The following is a 12933-nucleotide window of genomic DNA, read 5'->3' as shown; positions in this document are numbered from 1 at the left end:
TAGAGCATTGCCTGATTGGCATGAGGCAAATACTGGGGATAAAGAGAACCTTTTCTAGTTGGCTGCCGGTGAACACTTCTTTTCACATTATATGTCAGTGATTTGGGATGATGGAATCAATGTCTTTGGGGCCAAGTTTTCAGATGATATGAAGATAGGTTTCAACAATACTGACAGGAGCCAGTAGTAGGATGACTGAGCCTTTCTAAAGCATGTCATTATTTTCATTTAACATCTCACTCCCAGGTAGTAAAAAACAAATTCAGATACTTGGAGTATCTGAGTTATAAACCAAGTCTTGCCATCATGCTGCCAAAAGGAATGCCTTAACCAGCAGGCTACATAGCAGCAGTCGGATGAAGTTTCCAAAGACATATGGTCCTGCTAAATTTGAAAAGGCATTCTGGGCAACAACCCATTTAAGCTACAGACAGAAGAATGCTTCTAAGAGATTTGCTGGCCAGCATTAGGAAGAATGACCGTCATGGCTCTGTTGAGCAAGCAGATCGAGTCTTAACTCACCGACTCCAATGCCATCTTTGACTAGCACAGTACTGTACTGTTCCCAGCAACTGCGGCAGAACAAATGATGACAGGGCAAGGACAACAAGTTCTCCTTCCGAACATTCTGCAGGCACACGCCACAATGATGAGAAGAATGGATAAACGTCTGAAAAACAAATTGAATACACAAGCTGAATTGACATAACTGCTTCAATCTGGTTGCTTTCCATATTGAAACATTGTAAAGCTATGCTCCAAACACTTACACTTTTTGTTGTTTTTGGCTGAACTCTGGCTTCTACCAGAAGCTGAGTCGGGTTAGATTTATGCCTGAAAAAATTAAAGAACAATAAAATTCAAATGATGCCTGCTTCACACCCGCTGTATATAATATAATAGAAAATAGAATCTGAAGTTATTAAAGCAAACAGCATTGATATAATTGAGAACCAGGATATAAGATCATAAGATACAGGAGCAAAAATAGGCCATTTGACCCATCGCATCTGCTCCACCATTCCATCATGGCTGATACAATTTTCCTCTCAGCCCCAATCTCTTGCCTTCTCTTCGTTTCCTTTCATGTCCTGACCAAACAATAATCTATTAACCTCTGCCATAAATATACATAAAGATTTGGCGTCCACAGCTGCCTGTGGCAAAGAATTCCACAGATTCACCACTCTCTGGCAAAAGAAATTCCTACCTCCATTTTAATAGGATGCACCTCTATTCAGAGACTGTCCTCTGGTCTTAGACTCTCCCACCATAAGAAACATCCTCTCTGCAACCACTTAATCAAGGCCTTTCACCATTTGATAGATTTCAATGGGGTCACCCTCAATCTTCCGAATACAGGCCCAGAGCCATCAACGCTCTTCATATGACAATCCATTCAATCCTGAGATCATTTCATGAACTTCTGTTGAACCCTCTCCATTTTCAGCAAATATTTTCTAAGGGGCCCAAAACTGCTCACAAGACTCCAAGTGAGGCCTTACAAGTGCTTTATAAACACTCTCAACATTGTATTACTGCTTTTATATTCTAGTCCTCTTAAAATGAATGCCTACATTGCATTTGCCTTCCTCAATATAGACTCAACGTGCAAATTAATCTTTAGGGAATCCTTCATAAGGACTCCCAAGTCCTTTTGCACCTCAGTTTTTTATATTTTCTTTCCATTTAGAAAATAGTCAACCCTTTCATTTCTTCTACCAAAGTGCATGAACACACACTTCACAACACTGTATTCCATCTGCCATTTCTTTGCCCATTCTCCTAATCCAAATACTTCTGTAGCCTCTCTATTTCTTCAGAACTACCTGCCCCTCTACCTATCTCCATATCGTCTGCAAACTTTGCAATGAAACCATCAATTCCACCATTCAAATCATTGACACATAACGTAAAAAAAAATTGGTCACAACACAGGCCTCTGTGGAACACTAGTCACCAGCAGCCAGCCGGAAAAGGTTATCTTTATTCCCAGTCTTTGCCTCCTGCCAATCAGCCATTGGCCTATTGTTTCCTTTCTTCTGCCTCTCTCCCTTCTTGAAGAGTGGAGTGATATTTACAATTTTCCAGTCTTCCGGAACCATTCCAGCATCTAGTGATTCTTGAAAGATCATCACTAATGCCTCCACAACCTCTTCAGCCACCTCTTTCAGAACCCTGGGGTGTACACCATCTAGTCACTTATCTACCTTCAGACCTTTCAGCTTCCCAAGAACCTTCTATCTAGTTATGCTAACTTCACATAGTTCATAACCCCTGATATTGAAATTTCCACCATACTGCTAGTGTCTTCCACAGTGAAGAATGATACAAAATACTTATTCAGTTTGTCTGCCATTTCCTTGTCCCCCATTACTACCTCTTCAGTATCGTTTTCTAGCAGTATGATATCCACTCTCACCTCTTTTACACTTTATATGTGTAAGGAGTTTCTTCTTTTGTGGGGTTTGTTTTTTGTTTTTTTTTTGGCGAAACCCCCTTATATGTATCTGACGAAACTTTCGTTATCTTCTTTAATATTATTGGCTAGCATACTTTCTTACTCCATCTTTACCTTCTTAATGACTTTCGTTATTTGCCTTCTGTTGGTTTTTAAAAGTTTAACTTCCCAGTAATTTTTGCTCTATTATCTGCCCTCTCTTTGGCTTTTATGCTGGCTTTGACTTCTCTTGTTAACCAAGGTTGTGTCATCTTTCCTTTAGAGTACTTCTTCCTCTTTGGGATGTATATATCCTGTGCCTTTCAAACTGCTTCCAAAAATTCTAGTCATTGTTGCTCTGCCATCATCTCTGCCAGTATTCTTTTCCAATCAATTCTGGCCAACTCCTCTCTTAGGCTTCCACTTCCCTTTACTCCACTGTAATACTGATACATCCGAGTTTAGTTATATATATTATAAACAGAAGATTACATTATTACAATGATACAGAGAACAGAAGATTATGTTATTATGCTGAACCGAGATAATGGAGCCTGGGCCCAAGAGCATATTGAAACAGTGGGGCCCAGGTCTGAGAGCGAGGAACAAGTTAATACTTGGCCGATTTAAACGCCAGGCCAGATTGGAAAGGCCAGGGTGCCGGGGCTGGCAGTTTGAGATGGGCTGGTGGTCAGCTTGCTACTCAGCTATATTTACTCATCTCTGTGCTGAATTGAGGCTGTGAGCTGCAACTAGTGGGCTCCTGGAGCAGTATCAGTGATGACTGACTTCATAGCTGTGTATGCACTTCCATGAACACTAGTTCTAAATGTTATCAATTACTTTTTTTTTGCACATCGGGTGTTTGACAGTCTTCTTTTTTAATGGGTTCAAGAGAGTTTCTTAGTTCTGTGGCTGCCTGTGAGGAGACAAATCTCAAGGTTGTATGTAATATACATGCAATATTTTGATAATAAATGTACTTTAAAAAGGGTGTCAGGAAGGTCACAGACATCTTCACAGACCACTCAAACTGAATATTACATGATGACAATGAAGTAATATTCCCACTGCTGTTAGCCTGCAGTGCACATACAAAACAATTTGGGCCATAGCTTCACCAAAAGCAATCAACAAGTGATACTATGTCTTTGAGTAACAGATTCTCCTATCCTTGCCTTTGTAATCTGACCAATTCTATTTACTGCAACATTTTTCTAATAGTTTGAAACACTGTCACCAAATGTTACATCTCTAGTAGAAATCTGTACTAATTAACCATTTTTAAGATCTAAAATTAACATCTGTCCAACTGTACAGCTAATTATCCTACTAATGCAGTTTCTGCAATCTCGGCCAATAGTGTTTCTGATGTTAGGAAACTGCAGGATATGAACAGTTCTCTTAAGAAGCACATTTCTCCTGTTCAGGTGATGATGACCAGAGGCATTTTCTGTGGTACAGCACTATTCAAGTTTCCAAGAGTGCCTGGGATAGTAAGTTTCACCCTATGTGGTAACTGGAGAAGTGCAGTGATGAATTATTCTTTCCTACCCAGTCTTGAGAAAATGGTGTAAAGCAATCTTCTTGAACTATTGCACTCAATACAGTGAAATACTAATGCAGTTTTGGTTAATGGATATACTTGAAGTGCTGTTTCCCTCTCTTATTACCAATGCCTATTTGGCAAACTGTTTTTGCTTTTTAAAAATATAAGGCCACAGAACAATTTCAAAAGTCATCCGAATTAGAATCAGAAACCCAACAAGCAGAAGCAACAGGGAGATAATAAAAACTAACTTGGTCCATGTGAATGCATTATCTATTACAAATATCAAGCTTTCGTGAAATAAAGTATCATACAATACTTTATCTACAAGTATCTGGGAGTACAGTTAGACGAGAAGCTAGACTGGACTGCCAACACAGATGCCTTGTGCAGGAAGGCACAGAGTCGACTGTACTTCCTAAGAAGGTTGGCGTCATTCAATGTCTGTAGTGAGATGCTGAAGATGTTCTATAGGTCAGTTGTGGAGAGCGCCCTCTTCTTTGTGGTGGCGTGTTGGGGAGGAAGCATTAAGAAGAGGGACGCCTCACGTCTTAATAAGCTGGTAAGGAAGGCGGGCTCTGTCGTGGGCAAAGTACTGGAGAGTTTAACATCGGTAGCTGAGCGAAGGGCGCTGAGTAGGCTACGGTCAATTATGGATAACTCTGAACATCCTCTACATAGCACCATCCAGAGACAGAGAAGCAGTTTCAGCGACAGGTTACTATCGATGCAATGCTCCTCAGACAGGATGAAGAGGTCAATACTCCCCAATGCCATTAGGCTTTACAATTCTACCGCCAGGACTTAAGAACTTTTTAAAAGCTATTATTAATGCTTTTGAGATAGTGATTTAGATGCATATCATATTTTTTACTGAGTTAAGTATTGTATGTAATTAGTTTTGCTACAACAAGTGTATGGGACATTGGAAAAAAGTTGAATTTCCCCATGGGGATGAATAAAGTATCTATCTATCTATCTATCTAAAGGACACCTTGTTGAAACCTGCCAGTTCAAATGCTCAATGTCTGAGCAGAGTAGTACTGAAAGAGTAAGATTGAGGGGAGATTATAGCCTATGTTTATAACACCAACAGGGAACCCATCCTCTCCTCCGCTCTATTTTCCTATTTATCCTAGGAATAAAAAGTGTCAATTCAGCCCATCAAATCTTTGCCGGCATTTAGAGCAATTGGATCACTTCCACACACCCCATCCCCACTCATTTCCACATAACCAGTTCTCTCCAGTGATCTTTCAGCAGCTGCCTACTACCCTTGCATAATGGTATTGGTCCATAGCATAAAAAAACATAAGGAACTCCTGTACTAAAGGGATATTTATAGTAGTCCTTTGGGACTTGGGGAAAAACCCATGAAATCAAAGGGAGAATATACGAACTCCACAGAGACAGCAGAGGTCAGGTACAAACTTGGTCATTAGAGCTGTTAGACAGCACCACTGTGCTACGCTTTGTTCTACAATGTAGTATTCCATTTATACTTGATTTACACAATCTGACTTTCTATTGATGTACCTTCACCTTTCTAGTTGCTCTTCCAAATTTACAAATAAATTCTTTAACTTTTAGAGATACCCTTTAAGTAGCTTGCAAAGAGTCTCAAAAAGAGAGGAGTAACTTACAAAACAGTCACCTGTAAATCCAAGTAAACTTCTATTGAATAAAAAAGCATAATATATTCCACAGCATTGAACTATGAAGATTTTTCAAAGGTCAGGCATGAATAGATTGAAGTCAAGGTAGTTAACTTTAAAGTATACATTTTTAAGAACAAAACAAAGAGCAAATAAAAACAGAATGAAGCTACTTTGCGAGCATAGGCATAAAGCATGAAACATTATGGTAGTGTAGCAGTTAGCACGATGCTATTACAACTCAGGGCATCGGAGTTGAGAGTTCAATTCTGACATCATCTGTAAAGCGTCTGTACCTCCTCCCCGTGGAATGCGTGGGTTTTCTCCGGGCGTTCTGGTTTCCTCCCACAGTCCAAAGATGTACCGGTTAGTAGGCTAACTGGTCATTGTAAATTGTCCCATGTTTAGCTGGAGTTAAATTGAGGGTTGCTGGGCAGTGCGGCTCGCAGGGTCAGAAGGACCTATTATATTACACAGTGTACCTCTGAATAAATAAACAAACATATCTCATTCTAATGACAAACTATCAGAGCAAGATGTTACTTACCTTTCTGAAATATCAAAGGTCTTCCAATGGAAGTTAACTAAAATAAGCTTGGCTACAGACGGCTGTACCTAAAAATAAACAGAAGAAAATAACATGAATAAATTTAAATGGACTAGCAAGTGATCAGCAGAAAGCAACTGAAGTCTAAAACACTGAAGCTTCAAAGCAACCCTCTGCATCTTCAATGGCTATAATAGAAACCCGCTGAATGGACTAATTTGCCACCATATTTAGTTGTATTTCTATATAATGCCCCCATATCGCTACAGGCACAGTTACCATTATCACAAATGCAAGAAAGCACTTGCAGTTATATGGTTCTTCTCACATCCTTGTCAAACTAAACCAAATAGTCAAGTACTTCTCAAATCAGTCACTTGTAATCTGATAAAGAGTGTTGTCAATATTCCCCCACTTATACTAATGTGTATAAGTGGGAATACATTAGTATAAGTGGGAATAGTCAAGACAGTTTGACTTTTGGCCACTCAAGTTCAAAATGAGAACTGCACAGTTCCACAACTTTATGAAGATTTCCAAATGTAGAGATATTTAATTATTTACTTTAATAAATATTGTGTGCAGTTTTGGACCTCATATCTAAAAGGACGTGTTGGTATTGGAGAGGATCTAGAAGAATGACCTGGGAGCTAGAAGAATGACCTGGGAGCGAAAGACCATAAAACCATAAGATATAGGAGCAACATTAGGCTATTCAGCCCATCAAGTCCACTCTGCCATTCCATCATGGCTGATTTATTATCCCTCAACTCCAATCTCCTGCTTTCTCCCCATTCAGGGAGAATGTACAGTGGCATGCAAAAGTTTGGGCACCCTGGTCAAAATTTCTGTTACTGTGAAAAGCTAAGCAAGTAAAAGATGACCTAACTTCCAAAAGGCATAAAGTTAAAGATGACACATTTCTTTAATATTTTAAGCAAGATTACTTCTTTATTTCCATCTTATACAGTTTCAAAATAACAAAAAAGGAAAGGGGCCCAAAGCAAAAGTTTGAGCACCCTGCATGGTCAGTACTTAGTAACAACCCCTTTGGCAAGTATCACAGCTTGTAAATGCTTTCTGTAGCCAGCTAAGAGTCTTTCAATTCTTGTTTGGGGGATTCTCGCCTATTCTTCCTTGCAAAAGGTTTCTAGTTCTGTGAGATTCTTCGACCGTCTTGCATGCACTGCTCTTTTGAGGTCTATCCACAGATTTTCAATGATGTTTAGGTTGGGGGACTGTGAGGGCCATGGCAAAACCTTCAGCTTGTGCCTCTTGAGGTAGTCCATTGTGGATTTTGAGGTGTGTTTAGGATCATTATTCTGTTGTAAAAGCCATCCTCTTTTCACCTTCAGCTTTTTTAAAGATGGTGTGATATTTGCTTCCAGAATTTGCTGGTATTTGAATTCATTCTTCCCTCTACCAGTGAAATGTTCCCTGTGCCACTGGCTGCAACACAAGCCTTATAGCCTTCTCTAACACACTAATCTTGCTTAAAATATTGAAAATAATGTTTCATCTTTAACATTATGATTTTTGGAGATCAGTTCATCTTCTACTCACTTAACTATTCACAATAACAAATTTTGGCCAGGGGTGCCCAAATTTTTGCATGCCACTGTATAAGCAACAATTGATGGGCTAGGCCTGTATGCACTGGAGCTTAAAAGAATGGATGTGGGGGATCTTATTGAAACCTACTAAATATTGAAAGGCTTAGATAAGAATGGATGTAGAGAGAATGCTTCCAATAGTGAGAGATTCTAGGACCAGATGGCACAACCTCAGAAAAGGACATCCCTTTAGAACGGAGATGAGGAGGAATTTTTTTAGCCAGAGGGTAGAGAATAGGTGAAATTCATTGCTACACACTGCTGTGGAGGCCAAGTCATTGAGTACATTTAAATTGGAGGTTAAGATATTCTTGATTAGTAAGGATATCAGAGGTTTCAGGGAGAAGGCAGAAGAATGGGTTTGAGAGATAGAATATATCAGCCATGATCAAATGGTGGAGCAGACTCAATGGGCCAAATGGCCCATTTCTGCTCCTTTGCCTTATGCCAAAATGAGCATCCATTGATACCAATTAATAAACATGTCTGCTGAATCCATGCTGGTACAAAGAGAACCTCAATTAGTGTTAAAGAGTGCTGGGTGAACTACACACTTAGCAAGAGACTGCCAGGCCTCTTACTAAGAATAATTTGACATGAGAATATGGAGAGAACTAGAAAAAAAGCTGTAATATTACTGTAAACAAGTAGTTGATGATTGGCATGTAATCAGTGCACTGAAGGGCTCGTTTTCATGCTTTAATTCTCAATGGTCCTAAAATCAAATCCATAATTATCAACTGCATCTTTCTCTGTTGAAACGATGCCAGTGTGAAACTGGTTCATGTTCACATATCTGCACCATCAACGTTATTCCTTTATACCTGCAACTCCACCGGACTTCAGCTCATCTGTAGACATGGTGGTTCCAGCATTCTGCTGGCTGCCTTCCCAGCCAAAGGAAATAAATACTGATATTGGTATATTTAAATATCCACAAATTACAGGAAAATAGACTCTGCAGTTTATTCTTTCCTGCTGTTTAATGAGATCAATTTTCACCACTGACTGAACTGAAAAGTCTACATAAAGTAGTGGAAATAATCCAGTCCATCAAAAGAGAAGCACTCCCTGCCATTGAACACATCTACAAGGAGAACTGCCACAAGAAAATAGCATCCATCATCAAGGACCCCATCATCGGGGTCAAGCTCTCTTGTCACTGCTGCTGTTAGGGAGATGGTACAAGAGCCTTTGCTCCTTGAACACCAGGAAGTTATTACCCAACAACAATCAGGTTTTCCTGAACCGGTGTGGATAACTTCACCCACCTCAACACTGAACTGATTCCACAATCCACAGACTTATTTTCATGGACTCTACAACTCATGTTTTCTTTCTTTTGATTGTTTTTATTTACACAGTCTATCTATTGCACATTGGTGCTTGTCAGTCTTTGTGTGTAGTTTTTCATTGATTCTGTTGTACCTCTTGGTTGTACTGTGTATGCTTGCAAGAAAATGAATCTCAGTGTGGTGTATAGTGACACATATGTATTTAAATAATAAATTTACTTCAAGCTTTTTTTTTAAAAAGTCTTGAGGGCTCTGTCAGGTGGATGTAGAATTGACATTTACCTGTCTGGGGACCATTGATCCAAAAGTCCCAAACTCAGAATATGGTCACTTTTGCAAAGAAATTTCTTCACCCAAACTCCAGTGAGTCATTATAATTTGCTATTCTAGGGGTATGGGTACACTGAAGACAAAGCAACACACAAAGGTGATGGAGGAACCCACATGAAGGGTCTTGACCTGAAATGTCGACTGTCCTATTCTTCCACAGATGCTATCCAAATCGCTGACTTCCTCCAATGCTTTTGTTTGTTGCTCCACATTTCCAGCATATTGTAGGCAGAAGTTGATAAGTTTATTTATACAGGCAGTCCCCGGGTTACGTACAAGTTCTGTTCCTGAGTCCGTCTTTAAGTCAGATTTGTACGTAAGTCGGAACAAATACATCCGGTATTATTTAGCATCAGTTAGTCAAACATTTGACTTAGTATATAGTATATATTTTACCTTTCTATGCATATAAAACACTTAAGAAATGTATGTATTCCAATAATTAAACCACTGCGTTGCTTAGTAATAATTGTAGCTTTCATCAGGGCCTTTCACATGCTCCATTATTCTCACTTTATCCGTTATCCTTTAAAATTGTTCCGATCGTTGACCGACTGTAGCCTAACGCTTTTCCAATGACGGATGGCGTTTCACCTCTTTCCGAACGCTTTATTATTATTTTTATCAAGTCCCAAGCTGCGCCGGCTCCCGAGGTCTGCTGAATCCTAAGGACCACCGCACTGAATTCCCCGGGTCCTAAACTCCACCACACTGAGACAGGCTAAATGGGACAAGTGGGGGCTGTGCTGGGTTTGGGTGTTTGATCCTCCATAATATTCCGCGTGGAAATTTAAACTGGAGGTTGCCGTGTTTTTTTTACGAGGTCGAGTTGCGAGCTCGACATCAACCCGGCACGGATGGTACGGGAGTCACTGGATCGACATCAACTCGGCACGGGAGCAGTCTGTCACTAGATTGAACTCGGGAACCTCCATTCTCGAGCCTGGTGCTGATCTCACTGCGCCACCAGCCGACCGGAATGGTGGGGGGTGGGGGCAGGGGGGTCAGGATGAACCTTACTAAGAAAAATTTAAGCCAAGTACAAAGTTAAACACTCAACACACTGTCAATGGCAATGACTTAAAATAGTGGACTGCATCGCAATCTGACTTAAAATGGCGGACGGCATTCTCCTTCCTCGGTTCCTAAGTACAAATTGTCCGTAAGTCGGACGTTCGTAACTTGGGGACTACCTGTATTAAAGGAATTGAGAACTCTGCCATGGACAGTCCCAAGCCTGGCTGTGAAAGGGGAGTTGGGCATGGAGCTGGCAACCCCATCCTGTAAAAACCCCATGCTACAGTAACGCCAATATGAGCACCAAAAACCTCATCCCTGAGAGGAAGGATGGGTGACACCTGGAGACAATTTGAAAAACTGGGCCAGGACAAAGGACTCCAGCGAGCTACTATTGGTGTCCTATGCCCTAGTTGGGGTGATGCACTTAAGAACAAAATGAAAATTCAGTTCTCTTGATTAAACCAAGATCCACTTTCAAACATCAAGGAAACTGAAAACTGATTGGATAACTACTTTGCGCAACACCTCCATTCAATCCACAGTTCCAATTCCAGTTACCTGTCACTTCAGTTCTCCATTTCTCTCCCCTTCTGATCAAAGCTCATCAAGCTGAAAATGGAACTGTTTATCACTGCACTGATGATGCCCAACTGTGCTTCCAGCAGTTTACCCTTTCAGATCTACAGCACCCATAGCATTGGATTTTGCATATTTGCAGGTAAAGCTGCTTATGTAATGCAAGCATAATAAAACAAGAGAATAAGAAAGCAAAAATGAAGGAGAACAAATAAAACAAAGCACTACTCACAATCAACACTGTAAACTTCTTACACTTTATTACACTGTTTTCAGTACAGAAGCCAGCAATTCAAACTAACAACCGGGAACAGTATCTACACCTCTCAAAAGATCCCTCCACCTTTCTTCATCCTGCAGTATCAACACATCCTTCTCATCCCTTCACCTTCCAATGTTAATCCAGGTTTCCCCTAAACCACATTTGTGCCAGCCATCACAATTCCCTGGGCTGTTATTCCAATCGTATTCACTGTTATACACAGTCGCACGAAAAACAAGAGGAGGTGAAGAAATTTGTAGTGTGCATTTCAGGTTAAATGTTAGCCAGTTCAAGAGGTATCATCCCAGGATCATTTATATTAATTTAACTGATCAGCTAGATAGCCTCACAGCTGAGCTTAATTGTGTGCCTATCTCCTGTCAACCTACAGCAGGATTGTACTCAATAGCAACTGGGTGATTTTCCTGACCTATACTCCTTCAGCTGAGCTAAGTCAGTAACTACAGACAGATTTTCTGCTCAGCATGACCCACAGTCACTGTGGGACATAATGAATAGTCCATGAACACTAACTCATTACTCCTTTCAGTTGCACTACTATTTTGTAATTTATAGCAGTTTTTATGTATTCGCACACTGAACTGCTGCTGCAAAACAACAAATTTCATGTCAGTGACAAGAATATCTGCAGATGCTGGAAATTCAAGCAACACACAGAAAACACTGGAGCTCAGCAGGCCAAGCAGCATCTATGGAAAAGAGTTTAACAGTTGATGTTTCAGGACATCTGAACATCAGGACTAGAAAAAAAGATGAAAAGTTAGAGCAAGGGAGGGGAGGAAGTAGTACAAGGTGACAGATGATTACTGAAAAAGGGAGAGAGGAATGAAGTAAAGAGCTGGGAAGCTGATAGGTGAAAGAGATAAAGGGATGGATAAGGGGGAATCTGATGGGAGGGTATCAGGGAAGAAAATGGGGAGGGGGGGGGAAACAGCACCAGAAGGTGGTGATAGGAAGGTAAAGAGATGAGAAGAGAGAGGGAAACAGGAATGGGAATGGTGAAGAGTGGGGGAGGGCAATTACTGGAAGTTTGAGAAATCAGTGTTCATGCTATCAGGTTGGAGGTTAACCAGACAGAATACAAGGTGTTGCTCCTCCACCCTGAATGTGGCCGCATCGCAGCAGTACAGGAGGAAAGGATGCCATAGACTTCTTTGTTGGAATGGGAATTTCATGTCACACAAGTTAATAATGATAAACCTGATTCTGAAAGACTTCTTAAATATTGTAAGAGTACTTGCCTCCAGCACCTACTTAGGAAACGTGATCTGAACATAATACCAGCAAATTGAAAACAAGTAATTTTCCAGCCCTCATGTCTGAGGTCCCTCGCATCACATTCTGTAATCCCCCTGGGCTTCTAGCTTGTATAATTCTGTTTGAAGCTATTAGGAAAGTGAAGGCCAGAATTATAAACCTCAAATTAGATTTTTGTCTGGATACACCACAAGACCACAAGACACAGAAACAGAATTAAGCCATTTGACCCAAGTCTGCTACACCATTCCAGCATGGCCGATTTATTATCCCACTCAACCCCACTCTGCCATTCTCCCTGTAATTTTGATGCTTTTACTAATCAAGACCCTATCAACCTCCACTTTAAATAGATGAAATGACATGGC

At 40.4% G+C, this 12933-nt stretch overlaps 1 protein-coding gene across 1 annotated transcript in view; it reads right to left on the bottom strand.

Annotated features, from left to right (window-relative positions):
• Nucleotides 1-12933, bottom strand: part of arih2 (ariadne homolog 2 (Drosophila)) — an 82533-nt gene that overhangs the window by 49054 nt on the left and 20546 nt on the right. The window contains exons 3-5 of the mRNA XM_073072051.1: nucleotides 6192-6259; nucleotides 771-834; nucleotides 523-670 (exon numbers count right to left, since the gene is read on the bottom strand). Coding sequence (XP_072928152.1) covers nucleotides 523-670; nucleotides 771-834; nucleotides 6192-6259 — 280 coding nt within the window. The remainder of the gene's footprint in view (nucleotides 1-522; nucleotides 671-770; nucleotides 835-6191; nucleotides 6260-12933) is intronic.

Source organism: Hemitrygon akajei, chromosome 19 (assembly GCF_048418815.1).
Source record: "Hemitrygon akajei chromosome 19, sHemAka1.3, whole genome shotgun sequence".
NCBI classification, from domain to species: domain Eukaryota; kingdom Metazoa; phylum Chordata; class Chondrichthyes; order Myliobatiformes; family Dasyatidae; genus Hemitrygon; species Hemitrygon akajei.
The sequence above is the reverse complement of the archived record's forward strand: the minus strand, read 5'-3'. Positions and strand labels throughout refer to the sequence as shown.